Raw genomic sequence first — 24375 nt, forward strand, 5'->3', positions numbered from 1 at the left:
AGTCTGCGAGAGCCACTCAGCTTCTGTATTGTACAGCTATAGTCAAACCCCTGGAGGACATGTTCCAAAAATGTCTGTTCCTGACAAAGTAGTGGATTTAATCAACAAATGACAAACTAATGGACATCAACATCATCTACTGCTTCAGTTTTGTCCATTTTTTAAATCTGTCTTTTGAGAGTCTCCCAACTTTATGAAAATGCAATTTCAAATCACTGGAGTATTCCTTTTAAGGATAAACCCATTGAGATGCACTGTCCTCAGAGTCCTCAGTCACAAAAACACAGAGATTAACAGGCAACAAAGAAACAATGGGGATAAAATAACATGAAAAAACACTGCTCTCTTGTGTAACTTTGCCCTCTGTCTTGATCTTGAAGCGCTTTACAAACTCTGGGTTTAGGAATGTGCTACAGGATGTATAAATATTAATCTTTATCTTATTATTGTAGTATCACTTTGTTATTTTAGTACGTGTTGGCAGTAGTAGAAGTAGAGCTTTGTGGATCCAGGATTTCCACCTGCACGTGGGTGCATCTGTAACAAATGAGTGGTACTGTATGGAAAATCATTTGTGCATTTTTTTTGATATATGATTTGACTCATTGTTTTAAATATCTTTACTTTGAGTATGTGGGCATGTATGTACATATAGTGTATGGTATCTATGTATATGCTTGCATATTTTATCTTATGGGATTACATGTCTCTAGCAGATCTTCTAAAAGAACCAATGAGATGAGGGCATTAACAGATCAAGAGTGTGGCTAACAACGAGCCAGCATTATTAGTGTTTGTCAGCTACATTCCTGCCGAAGCAGCAGCAGATTCATTATTACCTTCATGCTACATTTCTCGTTTATTAAATATAGAAATGGTTTTATCATAACTCGTGTGGATGAGCAACTGTTGAGAGGGGTCTTGTTCTCTCACCAGGGTATAAACTGACAACTAATAAAATTAGATTATTATTATTATTAGATTATTAAGATTAAATGTATGGGGTCCAGAGCACTAATTGAAAGGACTGGAGGAGCAGAAGTAGATGAGGAAGTGTGATTTATTATATTGATTCATTTCCACCTTCATGCCATGGTTTATAGATGGCGCATATGAGTGTTCACTGTAATAAGATAGTGATTATAATGGTTTAACAATAACTAGAGTGCACACTTATTAGTTTCAACCAGGTGAGGTCTGAATTAGCATCCCAGCAATAACCCGAACAGAAGGTGGAAGCCCAAAAGGCCATTAAGCAAACTGACACAAACACTCACGCGTATATACACAAGCGATAAAAATGATCCAGGTGGACATTTCTATCTGATCAAAAAACACATAACTTAGTCATGGTTCATATAAAAGTAACACCTTTATTAAAATGCTATATATAACATTGCATGGACAAAGATATGATTATTACAAAAGTAAAAACATGGCTGGTTGTCAGTTCAGACGTTAGCACAGTGATACAATGTCAGTGGTTAATGACCGGTACGTCCAAATGTATTGAAAATAGTTCCTTTCTATAAATTAATTCTGTCTGTTAGCATGCTATGAAAGGTAACACATATAAAAAATAAGAACCAAAGCTAACTTACAGTGTAATGTAGTTCAGACTTTTAATGTAAGGTTCAGAGTTGCACCACCATGACGGGACAACACTAAAGAGCGTGAGACTGGGATCGTTTCCACATATGCCATTGAGATGACAGTGTGAGACAACTTCCACTACAAAACACAATAGTGAGCTAAATCATTATCAAATACTTTAGGCGTGCACACGATGACAAACCGGGAGAATGGGAGTAGCTCATTAGCGTTCATCATTTACATCACCCAGTGCAAACTTGTATCTTCACTCAACAGACCACTTCTAACAAAGATAAAAGAAATGTTTTATGCAGTCACCACATTTCTCTGCAAAAAGAGGAGTAGAGGAAATTGTGTCATTGAAGTGTCTGCCTTGAGTGGACTTGCAGTGCCCTCTCTGGTCAATTTTTACAACTCTGTTGCACATGAGAAAGTTACATAGTGGACATGAGCTAGACACATTTTAGGAAATTCGAGGAGGGGAAAATGCAAATACCCGTGGAGCACAATGTGTTCAATATATTCTTCATAGCAACAAAAACTACAGACTTGTCCTGAAATGTTTGAAATTATCTAGGCAAGGAAAGAAATCAGTGCAGATTGGAAGTTAATCTGAATCTACTCAAAAGAACAAATTATTAGTGGTTCTAACTGAGTTTCTTTACTAGCACATCATGCAACTCCAAAGTAGTTCTGAATAAACTAGAACTATGACCCCAACCCTGGTGCATCAAAAGTAGTTTCAGTCAGAAATTCATGAGGGGTTTCACAGTATATTTGATTTGGATGCAGATTACTTCCAATTATCATTTTAGTATTCCAACTTTGTTCAGCTGAGCCGGTGCCAATTCATATTTTCTTTTAAAGTCAAAGCTTGTCCTGAAACAGTGGGAGCCCTGAGATGGTGTAATGGTGGTAGAGCCCATGGACAAGCTGGTCTGAGCATAACATTTTGAAACGATCAGATAGAAACACTGCATACAATCAAAGATGGAACATATACATTGTTTGTTTGTTTTTTTGGCAAAGCCAAGGGAGGGTAGCTGTCTGCTGTGTGTCTATCTTAAGTACTGGCCCCGGATCAAATTCTGGCAAGGATGGTTTTCCAAAAAATCCAATCTGGAAAAAGGACCTGTCAGACAAGTACCATCCAGCATGAGGAATAATTGAAGTTATTCTGAAGATATTTTATCTGAAACATTGCAAAATGTTACGGCCTGTCCTGAATCAACCCCAACTGTCTTACTGAAAGAGAGGTGAATCTGTTACGCCTCCACACTGACCAACTCTGGGGGCATTGGGGACTTTGGATGTTTGCTTTCAAAGTGCTGCTTAAAGGTCTTCGGGTCGGGCATTTGTGTCTGAGAAAGTGTGGGAAAGAAAAAGAAAAAAGGGAAAATTAGAAAATATACATTTGAACAGGCAGTATAATGAAAGCACACCTAATAAAAAGTGTATTCATATACTAGACATCCAGCTAAGTCTTGCCTACTCACAGTACATCCTCATAAAATGATATGGTTTGCCCAAGTACATCAACAGCGCCATAAAGGTGGATATCTGGTCTTTCACAGTAAAGGTCATTTGATGGGTCAAAAGGCACATCGTCCACCACGTTAAAATTCCAACTTGTTCATTCTCTTTCAGGCCGGCTACCTTCACAGGTCAGGTGCGAAGCTGGTTTCATTGATCGCTGGGACAAGAGATTACTTAACAGGCTGAAGCAAATCAAATATTTACAGGAAACATAGAGGTAGGCACCTTTCTTCTAGGAGGTAAAACGAGAGTTTGCATGTCAGCTCAAATCTGTCCCAGAACTTGTTCGCCACGAAGACAGAGTGTGGTGGAGGTAGGGATACGAGGGATGTGGAGAGAGGAGTTCACGAAGCACTTGAGAGTTCTGCCCATTTTCATGCCTGCGATGTGCATCTGGACAATCACTGAAGAAGTCTCGGAAAGACAGATAATTTGGGCAGAGCCTACTCAACCAACTCTCTGAGAGAGTTTCTCTCACCACTTTCAGAGTGTCTAAAAGAGCATACACAAGATTTGGTTACAGTTCCCCAAAGATAACAAAGGCAGAGAATGTGGATCAGCCATGGTTCATCTGTCCATCATGCAGTATGTCTTTGACACAACTAAGGAGATTTTGATGGATCTCATTAACTTCATATCATCATATTAATGTGAAAAAGAGAAGCTTGGTAGCAATACGCCAACTATTGACACAGAGTGCCAGTTTATTAGAAACACTCATAAAACCCATTGCAAATCTAGAAAAGGCCCTACAATAAATTCTGCCTTTGTGGAACTTCTAATGTTCCGCTTTTGTCACAGAGAAATTGATTTGTGTTTCTTATGCTTTGTCCACCCTCACTTACACAGACGAGGGGGACAAAATATGAAACACACCTAACAATTTGATGCAGTTGAATACAACACCACAACCGTCGTCAGCCTATTGAGCTACATTGTATTGACATGAGCAAATACACCTAATAAACTGATAACTCAGTGTAGTTACCCACTGCAGGGCTAAAACGATATGTGAAGTGAGATGATCCAGTACAGGCATTGCCTGAATCATACTTACACTCTCTCTGATGTATACTTTCACGAAAAAGTCTCTAAAGTCTTTAAGGTATCTCAGTACTGGAAGGCTCCTTTGTCTGCCCCCCATCTACTTAGTTCCGTCCTAACTTCATGGTTAAACGATACCAAGTTCATAAAAAGAATAATTTTATCTTCTGTTTTCCGCCTAAGCACATACCCGACACACCGTGCACGTGTATACTAAAGCAGCCTTAGCCGCTGCCTTCTGGTCATGGCCTTTGCTCTTCTTGATGTCTGCCTGCTTTTTGGCATTCTTCTGCTGGGACTGGAACTTCTGGTGCCCACGGGCCATATCTGACGCTAGACCTGAAGAAATTATACAGGAATTTGATCAGCACAACACCGTGCAGAAGGTGATGAGCCATGAATTGAGAAAGTGACTATAAAACCTAGCTTGCAAACAAGGACTTCCGAGAAGGGGATGGAGAGGAAAATGGAAAGCACCGAGGGACTGAGAGACGCACTAACTGGAAACACAAATCAGTTACACCAGTTGAGGCTTCACATGAAGCAACCTTGATCATTCACAATTTAAAAGACAACAGTCTGATCAATAGACTTCAAAATGTGCAAGACAGCAGTGGCTATGAAACATCTTTTAGAACTAGGTTAATTGCCGCTTTTTGGGTCACAGGGATAAGGCAATTAACATGGAAATTTCCCCAAAGAAATTCAGACCGCAGATAGTTATTATAGACAGAAAACCAGAACTAGGTCAGTGCTGTGGTGATATGAACTTTGTTTATGACTGTGGAGGGACGAAGATTCTATCAATACACTGGGGTCGATCAGCAGTCCCAAAATTATCATAACACTGTGTGTGCAGGAAAGCAGTAACCATAACTCTCTTTGCTTGTGAATTTGAGTTAACTCACTTTACATGTTAAAAAATGTGATCCACCCATGAGCACTGTGGTGGGTGTGAGGTCAGCCTCCGCCATGCATTGCTCTCATACGGCTACCTAACCTCGGCTAACGTTCTCTGAGAAAGCTGGTTTAGCAGTAACGTTAGCCAATTTTAGCGAGCCGCCGAGCATTTAGTTTGAGAACGACGGTTGTAAAGGGTTACTGTGGAAAACACTCGCGTACTTTAGTACATTTATAGCATAAATAGCGTTAAAAAGCCGTACTTCCTACTAATTAAGTGAGACACGCATTCTGTTAGCCGGTTGCTATCGCTGACGCTAGGTTAGCTAGGTATAATAGTATGGAGGAACACAAAGAGATTAATAGGCATATTCGATACTAGGCATTAAGAGTCCTACTACATCTTTTGTAAATGCCTTACCAGTGATAAATAAATGTATTAGTCACTGAATGTAGCCACCAAAATAAAATTAAGGAAACGCTAAGTTAAATCCTCTGGAATTTCCGGCGCTTCCTGCGGTTTGTCCTCACTGCGCTAATGCGCATGCCCAAGCCGTAAACTATGCTGCCTTCAAGTGTTGTCAGTGGCAGCGACCGAAGCTTTCACAAATACGCCTTGTCGGGTTTGTGGGGCTATGGACCGGGATGGTGAGGAAGTTTTCTGACAGCACGTAAAGGCAGCATCAGTTCCATCCTGTCTTGCAACAGAAAAGGCCTCATGGCCGTTTACAGAACAGAAAAAAGAAATCTCAAATACGAATGTAGCAGTAGTAGTTCATGAACGCAAAGCAGTCTTTTACCCCAAAAATCATATATTTAAAAAAAACCCACGCATGACTAACCACATCTATGGATTCCATACCTGATTAACATTTTCTGTCTGCACGGTGCAAAATGGAATGCCTACCACAAGGTGTCACGGTACAAACGACAATAAGTTTACTCAGACTCAGGCGACTATGCTTTCCTCCTACTGTTTATTAGGTCTGTAGGCTACAATATAATAGTGATTAAGAGAATATGTTGTCTCTGGCATATCAGCCTATATGATACAAACCATAAAGCTATAGATGTACTTTTCATTTTCATTGGTTACATTAATCATACATTTAGTCTCGTCATCAAGTAAATCTGCCACTTCAAAATTCTAACACAATGTGTTGGAATACTTGTGTCCCTTAAAACGTGGCCTTTGCTTTCTTAAAGTAAGAGAATAGTTGGCATCACAGCGCAATGTATTTCTGAAGCGCACCAGTGTGGAAGACATAGAAACTGGATTTTGGCATCGGCGTGTCCCCCTCTTCCCTCTGTACAGGTGGTCACGCTCTTCCTCCTTATTCACCAATGGGAAAACGCCGGTGCCACCTGTGTTAGAAAAAAAAAAAAACTATCTAACCAATCAGCGAGGCGGCTTTCGTTTCCTTGTTTATCCTGCCTTTTCAGATGCTGCTGCACACATCTCACCTATATTCACCAACTTCTCCAAACAGGACACAACTCTGGCCCGTGCAAGAAATGTGGCTTCTCCTTTTGTTTTCCCCCTTTAGTCAGCGTGGGCTCAAATGATAAGACACTCGACTGTATTTTAGCACGCAAGGTTACAGATGATTTCATTGGCTGTTTTGCCTGAGAAGTTAAATAGAGCCAGCCTCCTGCGCACCTAGGCTTCGCAGTGTCCCACACGAACTTACCTGCACTAACAAGAAAGTCCAGTTTCTCAAGCAAGTCCTACAAAACACCGGAGAGTCCTGGAGGCAACATGGACCTGGACAGGTAAGAGAAAATCATTAATATTATGGGTAATAACTTCTGTCTGTTTTACTCCAAATTTGACTACTGCTTGAGAATATTTTAGATGTGCTGTGTCTCTTTGTTCTTTGCACACAGGCAGCAGAACCTTTCTTATTGAAAAAAAAAACAAAAACACAATCCCTTTATCTTTATTCCTTTAACATCTATTTGATAAGGAGTAGTTTCAATCAAGTAGTGGTTCTACAGATGAAAGGCCCTCAATGCATCACAGACACTGCAGAAATATCATAGTGATTTTGTATTGTGAAAACTTTTCTGTAATTCATTGAGGTGCAGTTAAACATTAGTTATTAAATGTGCTGTAATTATTGCTAAATACTTGACTTGACTGTGGATATTAAAAACTGTACAATGTGTGCCCTTCAAAAACTGAGCCAGCCTCTCCGAATGATGTCTCAAAAATGTTTAAAAAGAACTGAATCAGTACATCTTATTGTCAGTTAAATGTGACATACAAGCAGTTATCCCTCAGAGGAGAACTTAACATAAACACACCTCACATGGGGCGGGCAGATTCGATTGAAGTTTGGTGAGAAACAGCCTGGGGCAGACCTGGTGGCTTGGCAGACACGTCTTCTGATAATGACAGATTGGCTTTGCAGTAACAAGATGGCTCACGGTCTTTTACACATTGTCCCGTCGTCCTCGCAGTAAGCGGCTGGTGGTGGTGGTGCCAAATGAAGTGCTGGCGCCCTCTCGCAGGGTTTTCAGCAGCGAGGATGAGGCGTGGAGGAACTACCTGGAGAACCCACTGACCGCTGCCACTAAGGCCATGATGAGCATCAATGGCGATGAGGACAGCGCAGCAGCCCTGGGGCTGCTGTATGACTACTACAAGGTGCGGAAAGCTTGACGTTACAGACAAAATAATAGTTATATATCAAGACGGCTTTCACATATTACGTTCTGATTTGATTCCGATCTTATTTCTTGCATTTGCTTTCGCCCCGTCAGGTTCCCAGAGAGAGGAGGCATGCCTCTAGCGGTGTTAAACCCACAGACCCCTCTGCTATTGGGCCTGATAATTGCGGGAGCTTGGAGATACTAGATCATCACTTTCAGGCTCTCAGATCCATGCCTGTCAACCTCTCCCTAAACAACAGCACCGCTACAGAACACCAGGGCTCCAAGTATGGAGGCACCTGCCTCACAGGAGACAACAGAGGAGGAGATGGTAAAGGTGGAGGTGGGGCGGCTCTGTCTCTGGTCAAGACAGAGGGCCAGACGTCCATGGGAGTGCCCTGTTCTGGAGGTCCCTACCACGAAGAACCCAGAGAGCAGATAAGGATGGTTTACGAGCAGAGCCACTACGATTTGCCCCTCGATGGGTACTTGAAAGATGAACAGAGAAGCACTCCAGACAGCACGTATGAAGGCGCTGTGGAAGGAGAGGTGAGACGAGGCGTTGCTTTTGTAAACCAGGATCACAGTTGTACGATTTTCTGTGCTCCATCAGTGGCAGTTTCCTGTATTTCCCCCTCTGAAACGCACAGCACATCTTGTCTTCTTCAACAGATGTACCACAGAAGTCCCTCCTCAGGAGCTGATGAATTCCACTACAGTCTACCAGCGTAAGTTCAAATTCACAGATAAGCCGAAGCCTTTACAAATCAAAGAGAGTCACACTTGGTTTTATGTGCGCACACAGTGTTCTGACGCAAAGGTGTTTATCAGGCGTTGAAGGATAAGGCTTGCAATATTTGCTATATTTCTGTTATTGTTGACAAATCCCATGAAAAGACCAAAAACCAAGTCTCTCAATATTTTATGACTTCCCCAGCCTTTCTGTGGTTTTTGGACTACAATGGAGCTCTGTGGCACAGAGGAATGAGATAGACACACAATACTTGTCAGTAGGATGCATTCATTGTTGGTTTTGATCTTTTCATGGGATTTGCTGACAATAAGGACATAAAGAATATCTCCAGACACATCATTTAAAGCCATGCTGTTGCACATCATTGTACCTTTTGATGAATTAAAACACCGGCGTGTTTAGAGCTGTGAGAACCACTTCTTGCTGCAACAGCCCTCTTCTCATGCTCCATTTGCAATGTAAAAACTGCTACTTAAAAATGACTCGGTTCAGTCAGAAAACAAATTCAAAAACTTCATTCTGATCGTTTTCTTTTTCATTGAAATGTCAACATATTTTATGCACATTGCACTTGTCCGTACAAAAATGTGCTTCCATTCTTGTACGAGTGGAGACGCTGCATCTTCCTGAAGTTTTTGCCCACGCATGCTTATGTTCCCGCAGTGACAGTTTCCAGTACTGTCTGGAGGCCAGCATGTCGCTGCGACCGCGGCAGGCAGAAGGACCCATGGCTTACCTGAACCGGGGCCAGTTCTACGCTTTGACACTGTCGAAGGCCGGCTTCAGATCGTCCCTACCTCAGCCCAGAGGCAAAGTGCGGGTGAGTGGGCCGACGCCGTCACACGGGCCTGATGGGAGCCCACCCAGTAGTGAGAAATGCACCATGGGAGGCTCTGGGCTGCAGCAGGACAGTATTGTACAGGTGAGGGAGGGGAGATAGTACACGGAGACGAAGTGTAGAGGTAGAGGTTGAGGGTTTTACTGTCAGCTTATTGGGTAGTGTGAAACCTTGTTACACTGTCTTTTTGGTCTAGTTGTATCCCTTTTGGGCCTGATTATACTGTAATATATCTTGTACATCTTTGCTTCCACTTCAGAGTGTTATCATGGTTGTCTTTGGGGAAGACAAGTGCAGAGACGAGCAGCTGAAGAATTGGAAATACTGGCACTCCCGCCAGCACACGGCCAAACAGAGAGTCCTGGACATTGGTAAGATGATTATTGTCATCCTCCTCAGTGGCGGGCCTGCCTGCTACACTCATGGCTTGATGGGGTTTATAAGTAGAGCAGATGGGGAAAAGGCCCAGATACAAAAATGGCACACACACACACACACACACACACACACACACACTTACACACTTCGGTATTGAATGTCACACTTTAGCTATAGATATTCTTACACTGAAGCTCCACAAAACCATAGAGGCAAAAGGAGAGTAAGCAGGTGGCAAGCCTGCAGGAGACTCCAGGAGAATCCCGTCACGTACCCTCAGGTGAAACCCGACGCAATTTGAATAACTGTCAATCCTCAATTCCCACAGGAGCACTGCGAAGAGGCAGCCAATGGGTCTGCATTTGCATAGTCGTTAACGGGAGAAATAGGCGGGGGCCTGGACTGAGGCCATATCCCAGGCGATCAGCCTGAGACAGGCCTCAGCCTGTGGTTGAAAACTCAATGGAATGAAGCAGAGATGTCAGTCACTGTGGTGGTTTTGTCTGCGGCAAGTTCATGCCAGTACCCTGGTAAAATCTGTAAACTAACGTAGGCGGGTGGAAATAAGCCTATGTGAGCAATAGTGAGTAACGATGACCTTTATGGGAAGTTTTTTAGGAATTTGTTGGCGAAATTGTTCCGCAGGTGAAAAGATGCCAGATTATGATGCACATACTGTACGATAAGATAAAGCGGAATGTAAACAGATACATTTGACATTTGAGTGTCATTGCAGATGAACAGTGGTGGAAAGTAATTAAGTACAAGTACTCTACTTTCTTTTTTTGTCAACTTTTTTTGGACGTGGGTAATTTTCTTTTTTTACGAACTATTTTATTCTTCTTTCCAACCCCATAAACATCACACAACCCCTCAGATCTATCTTGTGACCCTTGGCAGGGGCCCGACCTCTGGGTTAGGAACTGTGGACCGAAACTACTGAAAAGTATATTAAGTAGTTTAAACGCGCTCCACCTCGACCAGCTACAGAAATAAAATGTTACTTCTGCATTGATGCATCAGAATGAACAATCTATTAATGCAATGTGTAATAATATATCAGTGTTTTAAACATAGGACCTTTACTTGTAATGCAGTATTTTCTTTTTTTTTACATTGCTATATTATATTGTTGCACCTTGTGTCTTAACGGCCACTGAAGCGGTTTTCTCCGATCTTTTCACTTTGCGTGCAGCCGACTACAAGGAGAGCTTCAGCACCATCGGGAACGTGGAGGAAATTGCCTACAACGCTGTCTCTTTCACATGGGATGTCAGTGAAGAAGCCAAGGTAAAAAAAAAATTGTGCTGTGATCTACAAGTGACACGGGTCAAATAAAATAGCTTTAATTCTTCAGTCTCTTACTGTACCTTCACTTTCACACCCACTCAGACAGTTAACAGTTTGGTTTTGTCACATTTTTCTTCCCTTTTTTTTTGTACAAAACCTGTAGCCACTTGTGGGAAAGATTGCTCAATGAAAGCACAGTCCTTTGTCCTGAGGACTCTTAAGCTGGAGAGACTCTCAGCCTATACTGTTTATGTCAGTGGACTGCTAACACCTCAGGGTTTCAGAGTAGTTGGTGGTGCGTATGCCAGGCCCCTCCGTCCACCCCCAGCCCCCCTTTGTCCTCCATGACAGCGGGAGTCCTGATTCTGGGATCGCAGACACGCCAGGCACACAGCGCACACCCTGAAAGGGGCGACTCGGATTTCACCTTTTTGTTAAAGGTGGTCAGTTGGAAACAAACAATGAGTAAACGCATACACACACACCCACACACACACACACACACACACACTCAGACAGCATCAGCCCACCCTCAGGGTGTTTTGGGCTCAGGAGATTGTGGCTGTGGCTCCCATTCAGCTCAAATTTAATGACAACTCTACTGCACAGCCTCATTGTAAGAGAGGTAATTGCAGCTTTGTTTGTTTGTGGATAAATCCTCACTCTTTGGCGTGAGCCTTCACTCCACTGTAATTGTTCAGGCAGTGGTATGATCTAGTTTTTTCTTGTTGTACACCTGACTACTACAATAAAGTACCAGTGTGTGCCATTCGTTTGAGAATATATCGTAGACCTTGTGTAGATGGACAGCAACTATATTTCAGACGTCCCTTTAGCTCTCATCATCGGTAGTTAAAGAAAAAAAACGCGTTCCAGCTTCAGAACACAAATTGTTTTATCTTAAAGGGGTACTCCAGTGAGTCCGAAGAAAATTTGGGGGACTCACGAGAGACAAAGTGTATCAAAAGCGAGGCAGCGGAGGTGGAGGCATCCTGACTTCATCCCCCTAAAATGGGGTCAAGCCCCAAAACTCTTGATACTACACTTCCCACAATGCAAGCTGATAGCACCTTTTCAACAGACCCCCCTCTGCCAGGTAAACATAACATTGGGCCCAGACATTCAAGTTCCCCTCCGGACGAATCGCAAACAACTTTGGTGCCTTGAAAATGTTTACATTTGTCCACATACTTTGGTTTATGGCCAAATACCTCCAAAGATAATGACTTTCCCATCAGTTGTCCTTTGTGTTTAGTACTAATTAGCAAATTGGCATGCTAACACGGTAAACTGAAATGGTAAACAAGGTTGTTGTGATCTGCTCAACATCAGGTTGTTAGCTTTGTCATTATAATCATATTATCATGCTGATATTAGCGTTTCACCCAAAGCACTACACTGCCTAATTATAGCCTCACAGTGACAGCACCCTCCATTCAGCAAAAAGAAAAAAATACACAACCTGCCCCCTCGTCTGACCACCCCTCTCCCAAACCACTCTCACACAGTCCCTTCGTCTTGTTGTTTTAGACATGTGAAAAGTCAGACTGATGTAATGCAGAGCGGTTCATTGCCGGAACATCAGTTGGATCATTTTGCCTACATGTTCCTTATTATGATGTATGTAAAATTGTCTTATTAATGTGATTACAGTTAGTGTTGAATGCTTGGTGGCGAGCGGGCTGTCTCTGTGTGGCTATGCAGTGTGGTCAGATGCAAACCAGATGACCCATTATCAGCCTATGAGGGCAGTTGCCCCCATAAGCCTCCACACAGAGAGAACACCTCTGTTATTGTGAGGAGATATGTGGGCACACATGTCGCCGCTGCTGTCGCACCTCTCCGTCTCTCGGTGTCGTGCCACCCAGACGGCTCCAAACATAATTGGATGTCCAATCAGGCTATGATGAGCTGACACACAAAATTGGTATTTTTGGTGCAAATGATCAGTTTTGTTTTGTGTTGTTTTGGCATTGCTCTGCCGTTGCCAGGCAACAACCATCATCCTCATTGTAACGAGGAATCGTGTGAAATGTGTTGGTAGGGGGAGATGAGCTGCTTCCTGCAGCATGACTCTGTTTCTGTGTTTGTTTGTTTGTGCCTGGTTGAGCGGATGGCACTGAGCAGCCACTTACCAGTGCCCTCATGACCTTTTCTCTTTTTAGGAAGGTATTTGAATGCTCACACATGCGGTACGCACAAACACAACAAGCCTCCTCCACACACATGCAAACAGATGCTAGCAGCAACGCGTCCAGTGCTTCTGGAGAAATTGAAATGGCTTGGGTCTGTGGAGGTGTGAATTTGTGGAGGTGTGTAGGAGGCTCATTTGTGCTCCAGGTCCTTTCCAGCAATCAGCCCTCACCTCTGCAGGTTCAGACACGATGCTGTTGATGCTGCGTAGTGGGAAAATTGCTGTTGAGCCTCGGCGAGGAATCTCTACCGTTAGTCCCCTCTGCCGGCTGTCGGTCCTGTTTAACTGGAAAATTCATCAGGAGTTTATGTTGGTTTAGATGCTTCGGCATTAAGCAAGTGTCATCATTAATCATGGGAATCTGTCCCGTCATATAACGAAATGTACGCGGTATTCGTTCACATGGCACACTTCCTGGTTTGAAATAGGACTGTACTGCGATTTGTGTGAGATTTCATGACTTCCGTTTTTCCTTCAAAAGGTTCAGCAGCTCAGCGAGGCGGCAGATCAGCAGCTCTGCTGCATTATTTAGTGATTTTTGGAGCGAAGCCTCGCATTTCTAAAAGCTGTGGCGCAGAGAGGTCTGCAACAATTCAGTGTTTCAGTGCGTAAAAACAAAAACCTGAATTAATCCGAATCAATATCGTTCACACGTGTGTGTTGTTCTCACAGATTGGAAGCTCATTTGTCAACATCTAAAACACGTGAGAGGTGGTGGGACACATTTGCGTGTGTTGAGTGTTGCTTCTGGCCCGTGAACGGCACTGCTTATGAGTCAGGCCGAGATTCACCGGGGAACAAAGATCTCCATCAGCTCTGACTCTTCGTCTGAGCCAGACAGGCTATAAAACTCCAGCTGAGGTGATGACAGGCAGTGAGTTCCCCTTGTTAAAGTAACGACAGTAAGACCTTTTTATTGTCAGCTTTCAGTTACCTTTAAGTTTCTGTTTGACCTCAGAACTTGTCCCGACAAGATTAAAGGTCTGACATCTCTGATGCATGACCACTATTTCACCTCCCTCACTGCTTGTTTTAGGTCACGAACACTCCAGAAATGTACCCTCTCTCTTCTGTCTGTGGTTTTTGCTTCCTAGGTCTTTATCTCTGTGAACTGTCTGAGCACGGACTTCTCCTCGCAGAAGGGCGTGAAGGGGATGCCTCTGATAATCCAGATCGACACCTACAGCTACAACAGCTGCAGGAGCAGGCCTATTCACAGGGCCTTCGCTCAGATCAAGGTCTTCTGCGACAAGGTGAGGACGGCCTGCCGGCACAGTCAGCTGCCTGCTCTTTGTCAACAAATGAGCGGATCTTTTAGACTCGGATGAAAGAGTTTTGCTGTCTTTGAGCACATTCTGCCGTCTCTGTCCCGCGTGTGTTCTGCAGGGCGCTGAGAGGAAGCTCCGCGATGAGGAGAAGAAGCAGCTCAGGAAGAGGATGAAAGGTAAAAACTTTTTTTTTTTTTTTTTTCTCCCCAGTTTGGCTAAATAATGACTTTCTAATGATATTAATGGCTTTTAATTCTATGTACAGAAATAATGTTAGTGAGCTTTACAATCTGCTGCAACGAGGTTACAAAGCACTTCCCAGGAAACCCTGAAATTGAATAGAAGAGCGCAGCAGAAGACTAAAAAGCCAGGCAAATGTAATCAAACCTTATCAGATCTGTACTTGGAATGGTTGCCTGGCAACAGATGCTGAGTTCGCGCTCTCTATCTCTCTCCGGATTAGGGAAAAATGGCAGCTCGGGGCCGACCCTTCCCGTCAAGAGGGCTGATAACACGCTGTTCAAAACCATGATAGACCTGGACTCCCAGCCGGTGCTCTTCATTCCTGACGTTCACTTTGGAAACCTCCAGAGAGCCGGGCAGGTGAGGGACTTCTTTCTGTCTCACTGTCGAACACACACACACACACACACACACACACACACACACACACACACACACACACACACACACACACACAGAGGAAATGTCTGGTCCAGTCATGTTGCCTTTCTACTCCATTTGCAGGTGTTTGCTTTCAACACGGAGGAGGTCAACAGAGATGGGTGAGTATCATACTGTTCTTTTTACACTCTGAACTCTCATGCGCTCGTTTGAGTGGTCTCTCCGTACGACATCATATCAGACCTTACAAAACAGAGGAGGGAATAAAATGTCTTTTTATTTCATTTGTTTTATTTGTATTCGCTTAATGCTGATGATGTGTGTGTGTGTGTGTGTGTGCGTGTGTGTGTCAGGAGTGTTCTGGTGAAACGGGTGTCATGTGTTGCTGAGGAAGATGTCTGTCCACCTCAGCCCAAGAAGTGTAAAGTGGAACCGGAAAGGAAAGGTTTGTGAATGTCACTTTTCTCTCATTACAAGCTTTTCGTCGTCTACTTTTATTGTTTGACTGAATTGATAATGTTTTGGGTTTTTTTTTTTTTATGCCTTGCCTCATCAGTTCTGCTGTACGTAAGGAAGGAGTGTGATGAAGTGTTTGATGCCTTAATGCTGCGCAGCCCAACCCTGAAAGCACTGACGGAGGCAGTGAGTATCAACGAGGTGTTGTTTTAGATACTTCAGGCTGAAATGACGAAGGCAAACGCACTGCATCCGTTGTGCTAAACAGGATTAGTCCCTCCATCAGATCATTAATACGTTTCTGTTGAAATAATGATGGCACCGCACTGCCGGGGCCCCAGGCTGCTTCCACATGTTGAAAATGCACTGTTTCCTCACTGTGTGTCACAGATCTCAGAGAAATATGCAGTGCCCGTTGACAAGATGGCCAAAGTTTACCAGAGAAGCAAAAAAGGGTGAGTGAGTCAAACTACTGAAGCAAGGCTAAGAGTCTTCAGTCACGCCAGCCGCTCTGTGAGGCTGTACTCGAGCTAAATGCTAATGTCGCACTGATGTTCACCACCATACGTTAGTTTTGTAGGTATTTGGTCACACGCCAAAGTAGATGAAGGGTAAACAATCCTCCATTTCAATTCATCCTGAGGGAGACATGAATGTCTGGAAATATTTTCACGGTAATCCATTTGACAGTTGTCGAGGTGGATATATCGTCTTGGAACCATGAATGTTTGTGCCAATCTGTCTAGTTGTTTTTGAGCCCTTTCGCGAAAAAACGAAAAAATATCAACCCCATAGTGGCAGAAAGGTCAGGGGATCACTAGAATCCACAGGGCTCTTCCTCTGGGCACCATGAATGCCTGTACAATCCATCCAATAGCTTTTGAGACATTTAGCCTGACTAAAAACAACATGCTAACTCGAGGAAGCTTTTGGTCACTGGAGACTTTGCCTTAAATTAACAGGGGGCACTCTTGTCTGTTCACGTCCTTGGTCTCCCTCAGGGTCCTGGTGAACATGGATGACAACATCATCCAGCACTACTCCAACGAGGACACCTTCATCCTGGCTATCGAGAGCTCAGCGGACTCCTTGCGTGTCACCCTGTCAGAGATCTGACGGTCGCTCACCGGCATTCACCAGTCGTCGTGTCGTCAGACAGAGGTGATCACCGCTGGTCGTGAACGTTGCTCGCAGTATTAGATGGCTGAACTCCATCCAGCAGGCCCAATCCCCACACGCCTCACCTGGTACCTGTTTACTAGACAACCTGCTGTGGGAGGATTTCTTGCCTGAGGGACACGGGCCTTAGCTTTGAAAACTTAAGGAACTGCCCAGACTTGTGGCTTATGTTTGATATTTCCTGGCTAACTACCTATGCTAGTCTTTACTAACTGACCAGAAGACGGGTCTTCGCCCAGGTCCCCACGAAGCATCCAGCCAGCCTGCTGTGGTGTCCACGGGAAGCAGCAGGGACAGATGTTTGCTTCCTGTTGCCTCCTCTAATGGATGCTTTTAAATGACTTGATCAGATGTTTGAAAGGCTCTCGCTCCAGAGCAACATCTTCTGCTGGCACGCAACAGTTCCAGGTAGTGGCTTACAGTTTTGTATGTTTCAAATTGTTTTTAGATGTGTCTTCAAATAGCTCTCGAGTCATCAAAGTGAACTTGCTCTGATCTTTCTTGGTTGTCTGTGTTTTTTGTTGTTGTATCAATTGGTCACATTTTACATTTACGGGCGTACTAAATGGTTCCGATGGGTGCCAGCGGATTAACAGCCATCCCAGGTTGTGATTACGCGCTGGTGTCCCGGGATCTGTAATTACATGAGGCACCATTATGGAGCACGGCTGCAAAGCCTCCAGGATGCTGTCAAACCGCTTGGCTTCCTCCGTGCTCTGTGTTTATTGCTTCTCCTCTCACTGAAGAGACTGCAGTCATTAGTATTTATGACATTAGTTAGGGAATCAAGAGGCCCAACCGGTCCACCCATTTACGCAATCCTCTTTTGAGGCTACTGCAAACCATCAGAGTCTAATCGCCGTGTTCCTGCTCACTGCCTGTGTTTGCACCTGAGCCTCTGACCATGATGTACAGTCTTTTAAATGAGTCAATAAATATAGTTTTATATGCAGTCGCTTGTGTCTCCTGATTGTTTTTACTTCTAACATGTGTTATAAGCCATTAACAACATATTTTCGGTTGCCAGGTTGTGAGAAATCCCTCTAGTTGGTTTTTATCCATTCTATTTTCTAATAAATGCAGTCATAAATGTTGACATCCATTAATAATAAGTTAATAAGTTCTTAAGTGAAATTTCGGTTTATATACTCTGGAGCCCTTTTCTATAAGGTAAGTGGTCATACAGTCCAGTCAGTCTGTAGAGCGCTTGAAGGAGGGCATTGTGGGTAATTGTAGTCCTTATTTTACCACACATTTATAGGAATGATATCAAAACTTTGCTACAAGTTACTTTTAATACTCTCTTAATACAAGGCCTGTCGGGCTTGCTTTATACTTAATAAATAATAAGTTAAAGCTTAGGACTGTAAGGACCATTCTTAACCATTTCGTAGGTTTACACACACCGGCCTCCATCTATAAAGCATTCTTAGATGATTAATTAATATTAATCTTAAGAAGACATTTTTATGAAGGGTGCTTTAATAAAAAGCGGTCCCATGTGCCTTAGTTTGTATGTTCGCTATGTATGTTTTAATTAGTAAGTTAAAGGGCCAAACTGTTTATATCCCTCACAGGCAGGCATGATTATGTTAGTTTTATGTGTATGGTTCTTCCTTGTCTCAGTACATGACTGACTGATGATGAGTACAAACTGTCAGCATTGCTTAGGATGATTTCATGATCCCATAGCACTGGCAAAGAGGTTGAGAATGTATTTGCAGTTAAAGGCCATTCTGCACTTAACATTTACACTGATTATTTTAATTCTCTCTATTTGACTTACTCATCCGACTCACAAAACTGGAAGAGATGAGGAATAACTGTCCTTCATAATATGTGCATGCCTGCAATGTATTGAGCAATCAGTAGATGCACAAGTGAGAGAAAACATGAATTAAAAGAACTTTCATTTAGTGTTCCCGTGTGCATCTCAAGGCTGTGGTAAAGATAATCATTTCAATCATGCGAGTCAGATATCCATATCCAACGTGCACACATTTCTCTGTCCGAGGATGAACAGAATTGTATGGGAACGTACGCTTTCTTTATCTCACGATTATGCATCTGCTGCTGTAATTCATTTCGGAGAATCAGCATGCAGTCACAGGGCACAGCGAGGAGGAAAGGCATGGCAGGGACAGTGTGGCAGAGACAGAGGTGAGTTAGCAAGTAACATGTCTGTCTCCAACCATCTGTCACACTGAAAGCATGATTTTGGACTTGTTTTAACAACCAAAGGTCTGTAACTTCACTGTCACACACAGTGTGGGAACTTTCTGATTTCTGCCTTGAATCTGTACTCAGATGTACAAAGGTTGATATACCTCCACAGGATTTTAAATGATTCCTGGACATCATTTCACAGGATCTGTTGGGACAGCTTTGGAAGTGCTGCTAATACACAACCATGGAAGAAAATATTATGGTATTTCAATTTCAACACAAAGTATTCAGTAGTGATGACATGTAAAAATGTGGTCTTCACTTGCTGATATATTTCCAGTTATTATGGCAATGATTTGAATCCATACACAACCGGATGCATTATCCACACCCCCCCCCCCGCCCTCCTTCCCTCACTCAGATTTCTCCCTTGGATTGCCACGGACCCCAGAGGATGAATCCTGCTGACTTTGGTGACCCCTGTAACTTTCCTTTAGCGCCACCTAAAGGTTGACGTTTTTGGTTTGGCTTGGAGTGAAATATCTTGAAAACTATAGGATGGATTGCCGTGACATTTGAACAGACATTCTTGTTCTCCACTTTTCTTAATGCTTAATGCTAATTAGCAACATGTAATATGCTAACATGCTGAACTAATGAGCTGGTGGCCTGTTATCAGCGTGTTAGCTTTGACGCCTTGAGCATGTTGGCATGCTGACATTAGCATTTAACTTAAAGCCCCACTCTGCCCAAGCACAGCCTCAATGAGCTGCTAGCATGGCTGTGGAATATATCTGTATAATATATCGGTCACACTGCCAGTTAAACCACAACATCAAACAATGAACCACGCACCACGTTAATGCTTGCACACAATAACTTGTAAATTTAATTCTTGCCTTTTAAAGTTGACCAAAAAAAAACAGAATCCTGTGTTCCAAAAACTGCAGTCACTAAATACAGGATACCATACAAAACCTACAAAATGCAACAATTACAAACATTTTGTTCAACAGATAACAATTGTACAGTATAAATTTATACAATACTGTTTTCGTTTTTATTTGGCACTTGACCACAAGATGCTATTTTTGTGTCTTAACAGAAATGTTACACCTGACGTAGCTTTAAAAAAAAAAAAAAAAAAAAAGAAAAGAAAAAAAATCTTAAAAACACAATAAAAGCAACACATTGTGACAGTATCATTGCAGTAGTTGCGATTCTCGGTTTGTTTGTCTGCATCTTTTTTTTTCTTCGTTTTCTTCTTCTTCTTCACAAAAAAACCCCCAAAACAAAACAAAACAAAACAGCAGTCTTTTTTAGTAAAAACATTCAAAGCGTTTCTAATTGGAAAACAATGCAATAACCGAAACAGCTCCGCTCTGCCCCCGGGGGGGAGGGCTCAGTTACATTCCAGGGAGGGTCACACTGGTCCTAGTTGAACTTCCTTAAAAACCTCAAAAGAGAGCTTTTTTTTTTTCTCTTTTCTCTCTTTCTTTTGACAGCTAAGTGAAGGGGAGGAAGAGGGCGAGATGATGATCAAATCGAAGCCTGTCATTTGAATTCATCGGGGGCGTTCGTATTAGCGGGACCAGTAGCACGTCATCCGTTTTACATAATACTGCAAACTGCGTGCATGCTATTTAACTGAAAGCATGCTAAGAATTGGGACCGTTGCTAAAGGATTCAGCCCTCTCTGTGTATGTTTGGCCCCGTTACAGCTACTATTGGATGGTGATTTCATTATTGAGCTCGGCTAAAAACAGACAAAAAAAAAAAAAAAAGCTCTCCGCTCCGACTGCCCACCATCCGCATGCAACAGTGTGTTGTTTATGCGTATAGCTTGTATAGCTCCTCTCTGTTTTCCCATCGCGGCATTCATATGAACCATTAGATGTGTCAGCTTTGGCAGTCCATGCGCCGTCAATAACACTGACCACTGGTAGCGCTAACGATGACAATACTAACGTACAGAAGCGAGCACAGAGCTAGATGGGCAACTGGCAGTGCAGCCACTCATGTCCATGACACACACACACACACACACACACACACACAGAAACACACACATGCGCTTAAGTCACATGCATACGTGTTACTTAGGCTGTGCACCCCTGTATTTAAAAACATCTAAAAGTGAACGGCCAAGTGTGTCTTTGTTCCTCACATAGTAAATGTCAAATAAAGTAAACTGGTTTGCATGCTTGACACCCCGCAACAGCTTAAAGAAACAACATTTGTTATGAACCGAGCAATCTGGACTGAGTCAGACAGAATTTGCTTTACAAATTTAGGTGCACTTTAAGATATCTACACTGTACTCAAATACTTTAAAGACTACTTTTCTATTTTCCTTAAACTAGAGTGGCGCGCGGCCACTCCGAAATCCTCCGTCAAATTCTTGCTGCTATGAAAAGCCGCCGGAAACAGAAGATGGATAAGGGGGATGCGTTTCATCCTTCATTACGTCAGCGAGACTTCACAAAATCAAACTACTGATCGGAACGCGTATGCATAGTAGCATAATATTACATGTTCACGTAATCCTGTCCCAGCACGAAATATGAAACAAAGTCTATCAAGTTTGCAAAATACACAAACACACGTACACATTCTCACAGTAGAAAAGAGGAAACTAAAAGCGGTACTCGTTCTGAGTGAAGGACAAACTTCACAAGTCCTCTCTGCGGATTAAATAATCTCACCTACAGTATGTCCTGTTATTCAACACCATCTCTCTCTCTCTCTCTCTCTCGTTGTCTCATGCACACACTCTGTCTATGATACACATTAGAGTGACAGAGGCTCTGCGTCGCCCCGGCTGGAGCCTCGAAGGGCACAGAGAGCCAAGGAAAGACACTGATACAGAGACTCCAGTTTATACTGTATATATACAACCTACTGCAGACCTTCTTTATACTCTGACATGCCTATAGGAGAACTGAGGGATCCTGGTCAACTACAATCAAGTGGGGTTGGGTAACCTGACGAGGGTTTGGGAAAGCCTTCAGGTTCAGTCTTTGATGGGGCTTGGAGGGTTAAGATAAACAGCTCAGGGTTGGGGGAGTGAGGGGGGGCAACTGGAGAATGTGGCTCCTGTGCCGATCTTTGATGTCCTCAGTGCATATTGAAGGCCTGTCTTCTTCATCGTCGTCAGCTTGTCATTCTTCATCATCAGTCTGCTCCTTAGTGGAGAGTTACGGGCATCTAGAGTCACCCAAAGAAGCACTGCGAGGAAGAGACAGACGAGTCAGTCAGTCAGATTAGCGGCTTTGAATATTCATCTGCTGAATGCGTGAACAGTTTTCAGAATTGTGTTCCAATTTACAGATTTCTCTAAACGTCTCAACGTCCGAACCAGGGGTGGGCAATGTAAAACAATGCTATATATAGTGATACAGTACAATTTCTGGAAAGTCTGGCGATGGATAAACAAAAGAAAATCATATAAAATCATATAAAGTAACATTGCTCAGGGTGGCCTGATACAACCAGAGGCACTAACGGCAGGGATACCTCAGAATAAACCGTATGGCAAAATCTCAGGACGACAAACAAACTGATATCAGATCAGCCAAAACTGACCCTCGTCTTCACTGACACATAAAAGCCAACGTGTTCACGCAGGAGTCAAGTTAAACAGATAGCGATGCGATGGCCTTAACTATCGTTCCAGAAAGGTTGATCACATGTCAAAGGTCACACTGGCCGTCAACTGTGAAGCTTTAATGCTGCTTCACAAAGGGGTCACACACATATTCAACTTTCCTAGGCAGGATAAAACCCCTAAAAGCTACGAAAATAAATCAGATTAAACGTATGATTCATACCTTGAGAGAGACCAAATACATCTGTCATATTTCCATTTGATTGATTTTATGAAATCACTAACCTCTGATGACAAGCAGCAGACTCCACCTTTCCTGACTGTCAGCTCAGAATTAAAGCCTGGCCTCGCGAGTTTAGTGTCATAAAACAAAAGAAATGTTGTTGACTTGACAAAACAGTAAACCTCTACAAGTGCTTTAGACACGCATGGAGAGGCAACACAAATTCGTCTTTAGTAAAAGGCTCACATTTTTAGAGAATACTGAAGATCTTTGCAAGAGGTGCCCGCAAACTCAGCACTCGAGAAATGGACAAATCCTACACGTGGGGGCTTTAAAAGTAAGAAGCCTCTTCTTCTAGCGTCAACACCTTCAACAGCTGCTCCAAAATAACAGGCCACCTCCTACAAAGTCTCTAATATCAGTCCATGAGCTACAAATATTCACAAAAGCCAGTGGATGACCCATCCCACGTCATGCACAGCGCGCACAGCCTCTGAATAGCTTCCCTACAGCGGGCGTCTTCGCCGCCCGGGAGACACGACTGTTCGTAGGAGAAACACCTTTGTTCTCGAGGCTCAACCTCAGCCTCCCTACTAACTGGCACCCCCTGAAACTGGCTGCAGCAGCGCTGGTGCACTTTCAGAAACTTGCTACACTTTGCTGCATTCAAGACATTTACTTTCAACGCGGCGCCGTATTGCATGTGGAGACGCTGAGCGCGAGCCTTACAGGTTGTGCCGATGCCTCGGGTTTTTAGAACTGTCCGGCACTGCTGGGGTCGCACTGCAACAGGCGGACGATGGAGGGGTCACTCTTCGCTCCTTTGATGAACTCCTCCAGGGACAGCTTACCTGAAACACATGCGGCAGCGGCACAAAATTAGAAGAGGAATCATGTTTTTGTAATTCATGTTTTAGTGCACAGCAGAAAACAAAAGGGACAAGGGGCACAGAGAGGTTAAAGTGCAAGTCATTGTGGGGTGGGATTCGTGATTGGGTTCAACCCGGTAAAGGGTTTTGAAATTATTTTAGTGAGATGATAACAAAACACACATTCCACACACATGGATCTCTTGTGATTCTTCTTGGGAACCTGAGTCAGTGTGTCCTCATGGTGTTCCACTTCTCACCAACAGGTGGCAGTGTTGAGATGCCCCCCCCCCCCCCCCCCACCGATCTCTCTAGGAGTTGCTCACTACTCGTGATTCCCATTAGAAGAAGCAAAAGAAAGACGACACATTTCCACGTCCAGGTCAGCACGCTCCCTTCTCACTTAACTCTGCTGTCACCTTTTCTCCCAGTTCCTCCTCCTCCCTCCTCCTCCTCCCCCCCCCCCCTTCCTCCTCCCTCCTCCTCCCAACCCACTCTCCTCTTTTGCTACGTCTTCTCCTCCTTCCATCCACACTACTCATTCGTTCCTCATTGTCCATCTCTCTCTGGTCCTCCCGTCTCAGGGTTACCACCGGAGTGTTAGTGCAGTGTGGGTGTGTTCTCTGTGAATCTACAGTATGATTGTGTGTGTGACTGAAGTGTGACGCGCACGACTGAAATTGCAGGTCAGGTGCGAATTTCTGTTGTCAATGAACGGCTGCTTCAGGCTGGAGGGCTCCGCAAGTGCCTCTGTAATGGAAAACCAGGCCAGTTTGTACAATGACAACAGCTGCCGACCAG

General features: G+C 43.5%; 3 protein-coding genes across 5 annotated transcripts in view; 1 reads left to right on the forward strand and 2 right to left on the reverse strand.

Annotated features, from left to right (window-relative positions):
- Positions 1-2858: 2858 nt before the first annotated feature.
- LOC139290583 (zinc finger protein 706) lies at positions 2859-4498 on the reverse strand. Its single transcript, XM_070912405.1, has 2 exons — positions 4364-4498; positions 2859-2954 (listed from the first exon to the last, which is right to left on the reverse strand). The coding sequence occupies exons 1-2, from the start codon at positions 4496-4498 to the stop codon at positions 2859-2861; spliced, it is 231 nt and encodes a 76-aa protein (XP_070768506.1).
- Positions 4499-6590: 2092 nt separating this feature from the next.
- LOC139289821 (grainyhead-like protein 2 homolog) lies at positions 6591-17661 on the forward strand. 2 transcript variants are annotated; one of them, XM_070911457.1, is made up of 15 exons: positions 6591-6846; positions 7537-7723; positions 7840-8277; positions 8401-8456; positions 9146-9404; positions 9580-9691; positions 10894-10988; positions 14277-14435; positions 14569-14626; positions 14914-15053; positions 15198-15235; positions 15428-15519; positions 15631-15716; positions 15921-15985; positions 16532-17661. In XM_070911457.1, the coding sequence occupies exons 1-15, from the start codon at positions 6833-6835 to the stop codon at positions 16644-16646; spliced, it is 1914 nt and encodes a 637-aa protein (XP_070767558.1). In that variant the 5' UTR covers positions 6591-6832; the 3' UTR covers positions 16647-17661. The 2 variants fall into 2 exon arrangements, with proteins under 2 accessions (XP_070767558.1, XP_070767559.1); XM_070911458.1 differs by having other exon boundaries at positions 9146-9302.
- Positions 17662-20977: 3316 nt separating this feature from the next.
- Positions 20978-24375, reverse strand: part of ncalda (neurocalcin delta a) — a 56012-nt gene continuing 52614 nt past the window's right edge. For both annotated transcript variants that reach the window (XM_070911243.1, XM_070911242.1), the window contains 2 exons: positions 23435-23556; positions 20978-22103 (listed from right to left, as the gene is read on the reverse strand). In XM_070911243.1, the coding sequence (XP_070767344.1) occupies positions 23459-23556 (98 nt within the window). In that variant the 3' untranslated portion in view covers positions 20978-22103; positions 23435-23458. The remainder of the gene's footprint in view (positions 22104-23434; positions 23557-24375) is intronic.

Source organism: Enoplosus armatus, chromosome 9 (assembly GCF_043641665.1).
Source record: "Enoplosus armatus isolate fEnoArm2 chromosome 9, fEnoArm2.hap1, whole genome shotgun sequence".
NCBI lineage: Eukaryota > Metazoa > Chordata > Actinopteri > Centrarchiformes > Enoplosidae > Enoplosus > Enoplosus armatus.

Coding starts and splice junctions, on each gene's coding strand:
- LOC139290583 (XM_070912405.1), bottom strand. CDS start 4,498: ATGGCCCGTGGGCACCAGAAGTTCCAGTCCCAGCAGAAGAATGCCAAA. Junction 2,955..4,363: donor ACACGTGCACGGTGTGTCGG/GTATGTGCTTAG, acceptor ACACTTTCTCAG/ACACAAATGCCCGACCCGAA.
- LOC139289821 (XM_070911457.1), top strand. Junction 14,436..14,568: donor TCAAGGTCTTCTGCGACAAG/GTGAGGACGGCC, acceptor TGTGTTCTGCAG/GGCGCTGAGAGGAAGCTCCG. Junction 15,717..15,920: donor TGAAAGCACTGACGGAGGCA/GTGAGTATCAAC, acceptor TGTGTGTCACAG/ATCTCAGAGAAATATGCAGT.